The 14,218-nt window shown below is 41.5% G+C and overlaps 1 protein-coding gene across 2 annotated transcripts in view; it reads left to right on the top strand.

The window, feature by feature from the left end:
* The window catches only part of PDE8A (phosphodiesterase 8A), a 157,700-nt gene that overhangs the window by 72,275 nt on the left and 71,207 nt on the right, over window positions 1-14,218 (top strand). For both annotated transcript variants that reach the window (XM_011996452.1, XM_011996451.1), the window contains exons 2-3: window positions 4,969-5,025; window positions 7,314-7,504. In XM_011996452.1, the coding sequence (XP_011851842.1) occupies window positions 4,999-5,025; window positions 7,314-7,504 (218 nt within the window). In that variant the 5' untranslated portion in view covers window positions 4,969-4,998. The remainder of the gene's footprint in view (window positions 1-4,968; window positions 5,026-7,313; window positions 7,505-14,218) is intronic.

Genomic DNA, 14,218 nt, shown 5'->3' with positions numbered 1-14,218 from the left:
TTAATGGTCTGTCATTGGGTACATAATTGCTTATAATTGTTATATCTTGTTACTCTATTGAATCTTTAACATATAATGTCCTCCTTTGTCTCTTGTAGCCTTTTTTGGTTTAGAGTCTATTTTGTCTAATGTTAGTATAGCTACCCCTGCTCTTTTTTGATTACTATTAGAATATCTTTTTCTGTCCTTTCACTTTCTGTTTTTGTCTTTGGATGTAAAGTGAATGTCTTATAGACCACATATAGATGGGTTCATTCTGCCAATCTCTGTCTTTTGACTGGAGAGTTTAATCCATTTATGTTTAAAGTAATTACTCAGCCTGCACAACAAAGCAAGACCCTGTCTCTACAAAAATTTAAAAATTAACCAGGTGAGGTGGCATATACCTGTAGTCTCAGCTACTCGGGAGGCTGAGGTGGGAGGATCTCTTGAGCCCAGGAGTTCAAGACTACAGTGAGCTATGATCATGCCATTGCACTCCAGCCTGCGTGATAGAGCAGTACCCTGTCCCTAAAAATAAATAATTACTGATAAAAGTGGACTTAATTTCTGTCATTTTGCTATTTGTTTTTCTGTATGTCACATAGTTTTTTTTTTTTTTTTGTCTTCCATTTCTTTAATTACTGTCTTCTTTTGTGTTTAGTTGATTTTTTGTAGTGCAATATTTAAATTCCTTTCTCACTTCCCTTTTTATATATTCTATAGCTACTTTTTTGTGGTTAGCATGGGGATTATAGTGAACATCTTAATGTTATATAAATATTTAATTTGAATGATGCCAGCTTAACTTCAATAACATACAAAAATTCTTCTCCTATACTGCTTTATTCCCACCCTTTTCAGTTATTGATGTCACAAAATTAAAACTTTATGTAGTTGATCCTCCATATTGGTGGGTTCCACATCCGTGGATTCAGCCAACTGAAGATTGAAAATATTTAGAAAAAAAAAAAAACAATAAAAATAAAAAACGTAAAAATTAATACAGCATTAACTGTTTACATAGCATTACATTGTATTAGGTATTATAAGTAAGTAGAGACAATTAAAAGCATAGGGGAGAATGGGAGTATGTTATATAAGGTAGTTGAGCATCCATAGCTTTTCATGTATATGGGTGTTCCTGGAACCACTTCCCTGCAGATAACAAGGGACAACTGTACATTGTGTGCCCAAAAGCATACACTAATACTTTCAAATGTCTCTTATTTAGAAAATAAAATGCAAAATACAGAGTTACCAACCAAAGTTACAATAATACTTCCTTTTAAACCAATGGTTTTTTCCCCCACCAAACTGTATTCATCTCTTAAATCATGTAGGAAACAAAAAAAGGAGTTATAAGCCATTTATACAATAGTGATAGCTTTTTAAATTATCCATGGTTTCACTTTTTTTGAGATCTTTATTTCTTCAGACAGCTTTGAATTACTGTCTAGTATCCTTTTATTTCACCCTGCAGGACTGCCTTGAACATTTCTTGCAGGGCTTATCTAGTGGTAATGAACTCCCTTAGTTTTTTTGATTTGTTTTATTTTGTTTTTGTTTTTGTTTTTCATTCTGGAGATGTCTTGATTCCTCCCTCACTTTTGAATGAAGTTTTGCCGAATATAGGATCTTTGATTGACAATTTTTTTTCTTTTAGCACTTTAAATATAGCTGACCTCCAAAGCTTCTGATGAGAAATCTATTTATAATCTTATTGAGGATTTCTTGTGTGTGACCAGTTTCTTCTTTCTTGCTGCTTTCTTTTTTTATTTTTCTTCTTTTTTATTTGTTAATTTTTTTTGAGATGGCATCTCGCTCTATTGCCCAGGCTGGAGTGCAGTGGTGCGATGTCGGCTCACTGCAACCTCCACCTCCCAGGTTCAAGCAATTCTTCTGCCTCAGCCTCATGAGTAGCTGGGGTTACAGGCACCCGCCACCACACCCAGCTAATTTTTTTTTTTTTTTTTTTTTGTTTTTAGTAGAGACCCCCGGGTTTCACCATGTTGGCCAGCCTGGTTTCGAACTCCTGGCCTCAGGCGATCCTTCCATCTTGGCCTACCGAAGTGCTGGGATTACCAGCGTGAGCCACCACGCCCAGTTCTTGCTGCTTTCAAGATTCTCTTTTTATCTTTCAGCAGTTTCATTATAGTGTGTCTTGGTATGGGTCTCTTTGAGTTCATCTTACTTATTGTTTGTTGAGCTTCTTGAATATTTATATTTATGTCTTACATCAAGTTTGGGATGTTTTCTTCATACATTTTCTCTTTCCCTTTCTCTCCAGCGTCTGGGACTCCCATGATGCATATATTAGCTTGTTTCATGGTGTCCTTCAGGCACTGTAAGCTCTGTTCACTTTTTTTTTTTTCAAAGCTTTTTTCTGTTTCCCAGACTCGATAATTTCAATTGTCCCCTCTGTAAGTGTGCTCATTTTTTCTTTTGCCTGCCCAAATTTGCCTTTGAATCTCTTTAGTGAATTTTTCATTCCAGTTATTGTACTTTTCAGCTCCAGAAATTATTTTTGGTTTCTTTTTAGGTTTTTTCCATCTCTTTCCTTATATTTTCATGTTGTTCATGCATCATTTTCTTGACTTTCACCACATCTTTCTTTAGTTCTTTTAGCATCTTAAAGTTGTTTTAAAGTCTTTGTCTAGTAGATCTGCCATTAGGTATCTTTCAGGGGTGGTTGCTGTTGATTTAGTTTTTTTTTTCATTTGAATTGGCTGTACTTTGCCTGTTTCTTTGTATGCTTTGTGAATTTGTGTTGAAAACTGGACATTTGAATTTAATAATGTGGTAACTCTGGAAGTCATATTCTCCGTCTTCCCCAGGGTTTGCTGTTATTGTTTTGTTTTGTTTTGTTTTTAATTGTGATAGGCCATCTCTGTGCCAAGGATCAGTCTAATGTGTAAACTTAAGGTCTTCTCAGGCATTTTCTAAGCCTTTCCCTAGGCTTGCATAATCTCTTTCTAATTTTCCCTGTATATGCCATTGCTTTTGAATGCCTTAGTCCCTAATGTCTGATTCTCAAAGGGGAAAAAAGAAAAAATGAAAGGAGAGGAAGGGCGTTAGCCCTTTAAATCTCCTAGAAGTCTCTTCAACTAGAGGGGGAATGGCTTGCAACAATGGGAGAAAGTGCAACAATAATGCACCCCTTCTTTATCTGCACCTCTGTATTCAGTGGTCAGAGCACAGATCCCTGATATTTGGAGGACAAGGTTGTTTTTGCCTTCCCTAGGTCCTGCAAGTTGTGTGCAGGTTGCTTCAGGAACACATGCACAGCTACCCACCATGGGCCTGGGTACCTGCTATGTGCTAAGAGCTAAAATTAACTGCGGTTTACCATCCAAGCCTTCCCCTGGAAGTTGCAAGTCTTCAGTTGTTCCTAAAATAGCTATATCAGACATATTCTGCCAGTGCAATATTGTCTAGGTGGGAAGACAGATTCCTGGTGCTTCTTACTCTACTGTCTTCTCTGAATCCATCTTTTAAGACTCTCCTTGGACCTCTTGGACCATCTTCCCTCATAGAAATTCTGGCTTTGGCATCTGGTTACACCAGTATGAGACTGGCCCATAGTTGCACAAGTCAAGAGGATAGATGATACCATGCACTGTCTGTTCTCCTGACTCTTTCACCTAACTGAAGAATCTTCCTCCTCAGTCTTTGGTCTAGAATATTAGGGACTGTCATTCTTTTTATGCCTTCTGAGAGATAAAATTATTAGAAAGCAATTCAGAAACTGAACCAGTGGCCCATAATTAGTAGACATCAGCTTCTCATGGTTAAAAATATATGTCGATTTTTCTTCTGTCACTAAGCAAACTTCATATGATGTGCTTACTAGAATAGATCACTGCTTGAGGGGAGAGATTGGAGGAGGGCAGTCAGTTGGGAAACATTTTGTAGGAAGTCCTATGGATCTTGTTCTTCTGTTGCTGTGATGAATCATACCATCACATAGAGGTCTAGATTGGGATCTCATCAACACCTACAGAGTTTCTGGGCAAATTACAAAATGTATCTCTTTCCCTGGGTAGCAGCCCAGTGCCAGAATTCATCATCTGGAACTGGATTTCAGCCCCACCTTCTCCCTTCCTTGGGCCCCTTTGTGTTGTACACAGACTATTCAAATCGTCTAGTGTTCCTGAGTTTACAGCACACTGTATGGAGCTAAACAAACCTGGGTGGAATCCCAGCACTGCCACTTGCTGTGTGGCCTTAATGCAGGGTAATTAGAACTTCAGTTTTCCAGCTATAAACTCTCACCACATTACTATCGGATTCAGTGAAATAACATATGTTTAGCCCTTAGCACAATAACCAGAACACACTGAGTCTTCCATTGGTGCTGTAATTGTTGTTACTCATTGGGGTTTGGTTACGATATTATATTTATCTTTGATTTAGCATTACATTCTCAAATGGATAAGTACTTATCAGTAAGTGCTATTATGCTCCTCTGTGAAATGGAAAGTGTCAGCCATTTCTCAATGACATTCCACGGTTCTGACTGCTGGACTGCATTACTCGTGTGCCATTTGGATATAAGATTTCATCGTCCATCAGGAAAAAAATGGAAATAGGTACAGAGGGAATCAGCGTTTATTTAGTATCTGTTATTGGGGGGCTTTCTGTATTGTCATCTCATTTGGCCTTTGTAACAAATGAGAAATTGAGGCTGAGGAAGATTAATTCACTTAAAGTCACATGTAGCTAGTAAAAGGCAAAGCCAGAATCACATTCATTTTATTTATTCATTTTATTTCTCCTTTCCTGCTCCCCACTTCTCCTGGGGGCCATAAGGAGATCCTTAGGATTCTTCATAATCATTTCATTTATCTACTATTTACTTTATTTGTCTCTAGAATAGAAATTTTGCTTTCATTTCTGGCACTGATTAGAGAGAGAAAAAGTTAAGCTTCTCTCTGTTGTCTTTTTTTTTTTTTTCTTTTCATTTTTAAGCAGATGTCTTTCTTACAGGTAGCAGTAGCTGATGTGCAATTTGGCCCCATGAGATTTCATCAAGATCAACTTCAGGTAATAATGAACTGTGCTGTATTTTTCACATGCTGATTTTCTTTAAAAAGGGTGGAGGTGGAGCTGAATTTACACATTTAAAATAGTCTTTCATTTAGATAATAGTGTTTGGATCGGTGTTAAATTCCCTGAACTCTGTAACAGTATTATAGTTATATAAGACAATATCCTCTTCTTAGAAATACACATTGAGGTGTTTAGAGATGAAGTGTTTGTAGCCTGCTTTCATTGGTTCAGCAGTAGGCCAGGCACGGTGGCTCATGCCTATAATCCCAGCACTTTGAGAGGCTGAGGCAGTAGGATCTCTTGAGCTTGAGGAGTCGTTGAGGAGTTTGAAACCAGCCTGGGCAACATAGGGAGACCCAGTTTCTGCAACAACAGCAACAACATATTAGATGGGCGTGGAGGTGTGTGCGCCTCTGGTCCCACCTACTTGGAAGGCTGAGGTTTTGAGAATCACCTGAGCCCAGGAGGTCAAGGCTGCAGTGAATCATGATCGCACCATTGCACTCTGGCCTGGGCAACAGAGTGAGACCCTGTCTCAAACAGAAGGAAAAAATTGGTTCAGCAATAAATAAGAAATGTGTATAATTGCATGTATGTACATGTACGTGTTTAGAGAGAGAGAGAAAGCATAGCAAAGGTGGCAAAATGTTGATAAATGTAGAGAAAGGGCATCTTTAGTGTTCATTTTCATTCACGTTTCTGTAGATCTGAGATTTTCCAATATAAAAAGTAAAAAGATTGTCTTTTCAATGTTGCTGAATCAGCTGTATCAGAGAGAAGATATCTGTAATATATGTAATTCAAAATATGAGACAGAAAACAACCAATTGAAATTTAGTCAAGTTATCCAGACTCCCCGCACATAAACACGTTTCATTCACTATTACATTTAAAAATATGTGAAAAGTGCTGACAGAAATGTGTGCTCTTAGTTCTCTGCATGTATGGTCTTTGTGTAGTTGAGTAAACTCGGAAGAAATAAACTTAAGGAGGGTTTCTGACAGTTTTGCAGTCTGTTTCACAGGCTGCCCATCTCCTCCTTACCACTGCTGCCCCATTGTCAGTCTGCTTCTGAAGGGATGGAGCACCGGTGCTCCTGAACCAGATTGGGAGTGAGAATAGCAGGCAGAGAGAGAGGGAAGGAGGCTGGCTGGATAAGGAAGAAGCTATGGATACAGGCCTCGCTTGCTCCAGGCCAGGACTGACGTGATCAGGGGCAACCAGCCACTGTCCTGGGCAGAGGCACAGATGCTACCTCTCGTACCTGGTGACTGTGTCACCAGGCTTTGAAGTGTCACATTTTGGTCTACTTTAAATCTTTCTTCTTTTAATCAAAGTGATTTTTTTTTTAACTTGAAGGAATTACATAAAATCTTGAGTCAAACATTTCAATACATTATTTATAGGATTAAGTATTCCAATAATTTCACCAAGATATTAGCATTCACCATCTGAGAACTTACCCAGTTAACTTTCTTTTAACTAAAATAAATATTAATGTGTTTTAATTCATTTAGTTTCAAGATAAAATGCCTAACTAAACCTTTGTTCAGTTCTGTCAGTGGGTTTCTTAGCAAAAAAGTGGGCATATGGCCAGGTGCAGTGACTCACACCTGTAATCCCAGCATTTTGGGAGGCCACAGCGGGTGGATCACTTAAGCCCATGGAGAGACCCCATCTCTACTAAAAGTACAAAAATTAGCCAGCCATGGTGGTGCACACCTGTAATCTCCCAGCCACTGGGGGCGCTGAGGTACAAGAACCCTGGAACCCTGGAGATGGAGGTTGCAGTGAGCTGACATCACACTACTGTAGTCCAGCCTGTGCAACAGAGGAAGACCCTGTCGCTCACCCACCATCCCCCTAAAACACACACACACACACACACACACACACACACACACACAGAAATGACCATTCTGACCAGGCACGGTGGCTCATACCTGTAATCCCAGCACTTCGGGAGGCCAAGGTGGGAGGATCACGTGAGCTCAGGAGTTCGAGACCAGCCTGGCCAACATGGCAAAACCCCATCTCTATTAAAAATAACAAAAATTCGCCGGGCATGGTGGCGCGTGCCTGTGGCCCAACTACTTGGCAGGGCTGAGGCAGGAGAATCACTTGAACCCAGGAGGCAGAGGCTGCAGTGAGCCGAGATCGTGCCATTGCACTCCAGCTTGGGCAACAGAGTAAGACTCGTCTCAAGAAAAAAAAAAAAAAGTGTAAGAAATGACAATTCTAACATCTTTGTTTAAAAAAGTGTTTGTGCTCTTTTGATTCAGGTACTTTTAGTGTTTACCAAAGAAGATAACCAATGTAATGGATTCTGCAGGGCATGTGAAAAAGCAGGGTTTAAGTGTACAGTTACCAAGGAGGCTCAGGCTGTCCTTGCCTGTTTCCTGGACAAACATCATGACATTATCATCATAGACCACAGAAATCCTCGACAACTGGATGCAGAGGCACTGTGCAGGTAAGCCCAAGACTCTGGCCTAAATAGTCCCATTGGCCTTTGTGACAATACATGCAGCCTAGAAATAGATTAAGTTAGACTCACTCTCTCTTTTAAGTTGCTTTCCATGCATCTAAAATAAACAGAATATTAGAACCTCACTATTTGTAGGACTGATAGTGTTTTGTCTTGCTTCACTTTACTTGAAACAGTAAGAAAATATGAATAATAAGAATTATTAAGGGTCAAAGTGAAACCCAAAATGTAATTAACCACAAATATCACTTGCATATTAGTGCAGTAAGAATTATAATTTTTCAGATTGTTTTCAAAGTTGTAAAAATTTTGAAAATTGTCTTTTAATGTTCGATGAATGGGTTTTATTTATAACACTTGCACATTGTCAATACTATGAGAGAATTCTGTGTAGTGACCTAAACCTAAAAAATGCCTTTTAAAGAAAGTTACTTGCTGCTGATAGAAGCAAGGCAAATATAAAATTTTATGACATACTAACTTGAAGGACATTTAAAATTTTGACTTTTAAGAGAGAGAAAAGATATAAGCTAAGTAGATTAAAAACCTGTGGGTTAAAAACCGAGGTGACAAGCAAATGACACCATATTAGAAGATTATTTGTGGGGTATGTGGTGACGTCAACGTGGGTTTGTTTCCTTGGTGGTGAGAACTCTACACTCCTGGTAGTCAGACTAGGTAGCATTTACCCTTCCACGACTTGCCTCCAGTAGTTTCTCCTGTGGCCTTGATCTAGTGCCTGAAATGTGCCCTATGTTCCCCATCTGTTTCGATCTGGTTGACTTCACAATAAGCCATTATCATTGTAGCCCAGATTTATTTTATTTTATTTTATTTTTCTCAAGACAGAGTCTCACTCTGTCACCCAGGCTGGAGTGCAGTGACTCGATCTCAGCTCACTGCAACCTTTGCCTCCAGGGTTCAAGGGATTCTCCTGCCTCAGCCTTCCAAGTAGCTGGAATTACAGGCACACACCACCATGCCCGGCTAATTTTGTATTTTTGGTAGAGACGGGGTTTCACCATATTGGCCAGGCTGGTCTTGAACTCCTGAGCCCAAGTGATCCATCTGCCTCAGCCTCCCAAAGTGCTGGGGTTACAGGTGTGACCCACCACACCGTGCCCGCCCTACCCCAGATTTCTTGACATGTCATCTGGCCAGTCACCCAGCACGTTCATGGGGGATTGCAGCCAAAGAGAAATAGAGAGAGCTCTGGCTAGGAAAGAGGGAGGTCCAGGTCCTTGTCTGGCTCTTCCTGGACAGCTGCTTGTCTGTGGGTAACTGCGCCTTCTCTGGGGATGTTTTAGCTCAGCTGTAAATTTGGAACATTTGGTTTCCAGTATCCCCTTTATCCCTAACATTGAATAGATACCACACAGAGGAGGGGAAGATGATATGTAAATTACATGATGCTTGGTAGTCATGGTGGAATGTTGCAAGGCAGTAGAGGTGTCTAAGGTGGGCCAAATGGCTGCCAAGATAGAAAAGGGAGGACAGCGTGAGGGGGCTGGAGAAAACTTGGTCTCTTTCCCAGTCTTGTCCAGGCCCAAGCCTAGCCACAGGTATGTGCTGGACAATGGAAGTTCATACCTTTAAAGGTGACTACTAGAGCATCTTGTATTGTAAAAGAAAAATTAAATTGTATTGGTTATGTTCCACTGTTAAAAATTGTAGTAAAAGAAACATAACATTATATTCCACTTTTTAAGGGAAGAAAATGTACTATTGCTATACGTTTTAGGAATATTCTAAAAAAATAGGATTAATTCATTCAGCAGATTTTTATTGAGCTATGTACAAGAGAATGTTGTAGACTGAAAGTTATAAAATGAAGTTCTCGTCTTTTATAAGCTTATAGACTAGAGGAGCTGAATTATTTCAGTGAAAAAAAGTAATGTTACGTGCTCAGTTAAAAATTCACACAAATACCAAATTCCATAAGCACTGTAGTTAATCAGAGTTCTTTCATCGTGTAAATAACAATTTTATATAGTTTTTAAGTAAAGAATGGGAACTGGATTGCTTTAATATATGGTTTTAGAGAAGCAGAGAAGTCAGCTGTGCCTCTCCTCTGTGAAGTGCCTAGCACCCTCCATCCAGCCTCTCCTCAGGACCTGGGGCTCACTAAGTGAAAGCCCAGAGATTTAGAAGCTCTGCTTTTATTGAACCCAACTTTGTCCACAGTTGGCCCACAGGATTGCTTGAACAGATCTATTATTCCTCTTCCCCAGAATGGATTTCCAACATTAGAGGACAGGAATTGTGTCCCCCACAGACATCTTTTCTTTTCTGAACTGAGCACACCCTTACTGCTATCAGTGGCTCCTAACAGATCCTGGTTTCATATTCCCACTGCATCACGGATGCTTCCCCTGGGTACCCTTTTCTGATTGATAGCCCTTGTAAGCATGGCTTCAGAACCGAAAAGCTCACACTAGGTTTAGGGGAACCAGTGACGAGTAAGCAGAACAGTCCCCTCCACTGTGCTAGCCAGAGAGCGCAGGCCTTTACAAATGTAATCCCCGATCACATTTATTTCCTGATGGCCACATCACAGCCTTGGCCAAGAATCTCAAGTCTTTCTCACAAGCTGTTTTCTACTACATCATCTCCATCTTGTTGGGTGAGGATTTGGGGTAGCGGTGGGTCCTTGTACTAATCGTAGTGAGGTTTCTAGAGGCAAGAGCAGACCCTGATTTATTTTCCTAATCAGTTTTGTCTTCATTCTGGCCCTTACCTGGCTTATCTCCCTTGAAATCATCCCTTTAAGGATGCGTGCCCACTTTGGACTGTTCAAGAAATCTTTCCAGGCTTCCCGCCCCTAAACCAGCTTGCCTTGTCTCTGAGCTGACTTACGTGGCTCGTGAGACCTTAGCCCTGCAGAATTGTGTCCTTCCCTTCATCTTCCCTTTTGGGATACCTAATCAACACTGCCTATGAAGAGCTTTTCATCGGTTGTTGACCTGTCTAAATGACTAGCATTCACCTGTATCTCTCTGTTGGGGGCATTTGGAACTCCTTACACTCCTTATGAGATGCCTTGCTAACAGCAAATATTCTGTGTCTGTTATATTTCCAAATCTACCAGTTTAGGAACCCTACTTTGCAAGTCTCCTCAGGTCTGGGCACTGCATTTGGTACTAGAGCTACATAGATGAGTAAGATGTGCTTCTTGTCTCTGAGGAGCTAATACTTTAGTTAGCAGGGGAAGTGAGTTATTTCGGTATAGGCTTGTAAGTGCCCACAGAAGAGGTTTACGCAGAGTGTTGTGGGTGCCTGTGTCAAAGAGGGCTTTGCCAGAGGATACTTGAGTTGCATCTTAAAGGATGAGCAGGAGTTTTGAAAGGAAGAAAGGTGGAGAAAATGTTCCAGGTAGAGGGAGCAACATGTGTAGAAACAGGCAGGACATCTGGGCACCTCTGCTCAGTGCTAGATGGCTGCTGATCAGGCAGATATGGAGTGGGTGTCAGGGGAGGTTGGAACAGCGGACGTGAACCAGATGATGAAGGCCTTGTGTGCTGAGCCAAAGGCTGTGGACTGCACCCTGACACTGATATATTCTGCGCAGGAGAGTGTCGAGCAGGATAGAAAATCACTTGGCTACCAAGTGGAGAATGGAGTAGAAAACTGGAGGAGATGAGGCAAGTCAATCAGTTGTGAGGCTGCTAGAGGCCCATCCAGTAGTTCCCAACAGAGTATGGCTTCATATTCCCACTGTGGTACTTGATATCAATGTCTCCTCCCAACTTCCTATCAAAAAACCCATGAAGAGGGAAAAAGAGACAAAAATTGACCGTAGCAATAATAAATAAAAACACACAAAGATAAGATGATAGGTCAGAAGCTGAGAGAACAGAAAAGGATAGGGATCTCCACTGTATCTGTCATACTGTGGAGACTAATAAAGAAGCCTGTTTCTAAACTGTGCCTCGCACACTTCAGTCTTTGAAGCTGAAATACCAGTGGCCATAAAGGAAGGCAGTGGAAATGGGCTTTGCTTTACTCCCACTGTGTTCTGCCAAGCCTGGGATGCTGGATTGCTCTGACCAGAGAAACAGATGGCTGAGCCCCAGCAGAGCAGCAAGGCTGTATGAGCTGGGCAGAGGCCTGCACTCTAGCCCCTGCCATCCCTGCTGCCCCTCGAATCCTTACTTTCTGCATCTACTCAGAAACCCAAGGTAAGGAAGAGAAGGATATGGACAGAGACATGGTTTTTCTACTGTGTTTTAAGAAGGGACAGAGGCATGAGGAACCTGAGGATAGTTCTCCACATAGTGTAGTTTCAAAACAGCAAATTGCATCAGTTCTCAGTTTTAGTTTGAGAATCAGAGAGAACAGGCCAGGAGCCCGCTCTGCAGCAGATCTGTGCATGCCTGCTGGCAGTACTCTCCAAACCTGAACTGTGTTTGTTGATGTGGTCTATAGCCCAGACCTAAGAGAAGGACGGTTACTGACACCAAGGGTGTTCAGTGAAGAGGTGCTAAGGAAACTCTTGTGACCCTCTTTGTTAGCAAACTCTCAGCCTGCACAGATGCGAATTGCATTCAGGGATGTGTAAACAGGATGCAAAGGGGGGCCTGTGAAAAGTGCCACCACATAATGAAGGGGGAAAAACAGCTCTGAAGACTAAGAAAATTATTTTTTATAAGACACTGTAGAACCTTTTGAAGACATATGCTTAGTGGACTCAGAAGAGGTGCAGCAGTATTTCTTTGTGCAACAGGAGTAGGTCTCTGTAATAAAAGGGAAGATCTCATAAAGGCAAATAGAGAAAATAAAAAAAAGTACTGCTTGAAAACCCAAAACACATTAACAGAATTAAAATCTATGTTGAATGAAGAAGCAAGATTGAACCCAGAGCACCAGATGCTTTTATACAATTTCTTGATTCACCTTGGTGTGCAGATCCTTTATACCATTATCAATCCCATTCTTTGTCATCTGAAACTCATACCATATGGCAGAGAAAAATAGCAAAGCACAAGTAATGGAGTTGTGCTTTTGTAAAACTTAACTCATTAAAGGGCTGGGCTATATTCTTATAGTGAGCCTCCATTATGTGGCCTTTTTTCCAGTGTTGTGCTGAGACCATTATCAGAATTATTTGTAGTTGCCTAGAGTAGCTTGAGTCTGGTAGTTGCCCCCAGTATCCATTTCTATTCTTTTCCTAATAACAGAATCTCTGATGTGTAGCTGGGCATATGGCTATCTAGAAAATAGATTGTGTTCCCTAGTTTTTCTTACAGCTGGCCAATGGACCGATCATGTGTATCTTCTGGAAAGTATCCTTAGGGAAGGAGCATTCCCTTTTTCCTGCTGTCTGGAATGTGGACATTATAGCTAGTGTTCAGTATCTGTCTTGGACCATGAGGAAGAAACCTCATGTACAGACAGTAGTAGAGAAACACTGGTAGGAGCTAGGTTCCTGATCCTGCAGAGTCCGTGGCAGCCCTGGACTGTTTCCCTCTGCACATTTTTGATGTGTGAAACAGGTACTGTTTAAACCACTCTTCTCTGATGTTTTCTATCTTGTGTGGCCAAAATGAATCCTAATGGTAAACCAAGTAGCATGGTTTTAAGACTTTCCCAGTGAGGCCAGGCATTCCCATAGCTCTTCCCCAGGAAGCTGAGCCTGCCTGCTCTCCCCAGTCAGGGGGACCAGGGTTGAACTGGAGATTGACACCTGGCCAGTAAGCCCTGAAGTGGCGTGTCTACAAGGGATCTTCCAGCAGAGCCATGCAGCACCCTTTGGTTTGCTCCCTCTGGAGAGGATATGTAGGTAGACGCTGGAGAGTACAGAGTGAACACGGAAAAGCAGAGGTGTTGAGGGGGTGGGGAAGAGGTGAGCATGAGAGATACTGGCTGGTCCCTAGAGCTGCTTTTCCATTCCTGAGCAACTTCCCTATCCCTGGCCTATTCTGCATCTGTTGTTAGATTCAACCTTTCTCAACCTGGATTCTGTAAGAAAATGAAGCCTGAATGCCCACAGGCAAGAATGGGCAAAGGAGAACACAGTCATACCCATTCATTTGTGTATTATGTGTGGCTGCCTTTGTGCTACAATGGTAGAGTTGAGTAGTTGTGACAGTCCATATGGCCTGCAAAGCCTAAAATATGTACTCCCTGACCCTTTACAGGAAAAGTTTGCTAAGACTGGGGCATCTGGCTGAGTGTACTGGCTGACACCTGTAATCCCAGCACTTTGGGAGGCCAAGGCAGGAGGACTGCTTGAATGCAGGAGTTTGAGACCAGTCTGGGCAATGTAGTGAGACCTCGTCTCTACAAGAAATAAAAAAATTAGCCAGTGGCATGTGCCAGAGGTCCCAGCTACTCATAGCTGGAGCCCAAGAGGTCAAGACTGCAGTGAGCTGTGATTGCACCACTGTACTCCAGCCTGGTGACAAATGAGAGCCTGTCTCAAAAAAAGACGGGGGCATCCATCGTGCATGATGAATCTCTTACGCATCTGGAATGGTTATGTTATGTACCATCTTTGGGAGAATTGAGAATTAGTCGCTCAAATTATTTTCTGGATTCTGTGATTCAGAAGTGGTTCTAATCCTTGAACTAACAGCTGAAGCAAATGCAGTCAGTCTTGACTGATTTCTGTGCCATCCTAGACACATTCTCCAGGAGGCCAGCTCACCTTTGACTTGACTAGTGCAGTCTGGTTATGTTCCTCTATATTCTCCTCCTTTT

Source organism: Mandrillus leucophaeus, unplaced genomic scaffold (assembly GCF_000951045.1).
Source record: "Mandrillus leucophaeus isolate KB7577 unplaced genomic scaffold, Mleu.le_1.0 Scaffold514, whole genome shotgun sequence".
NCBI lineage: Eukaryota > Metazoa > Chordata > Mammalia > Primates > Cercopithecidae > Mandrillus > Mandrillus leucophaeus.
Note: the sequence above shows the minus strand (reverse complement) of the source record. Positions and strands in the feature narration are given on the sequence as shown.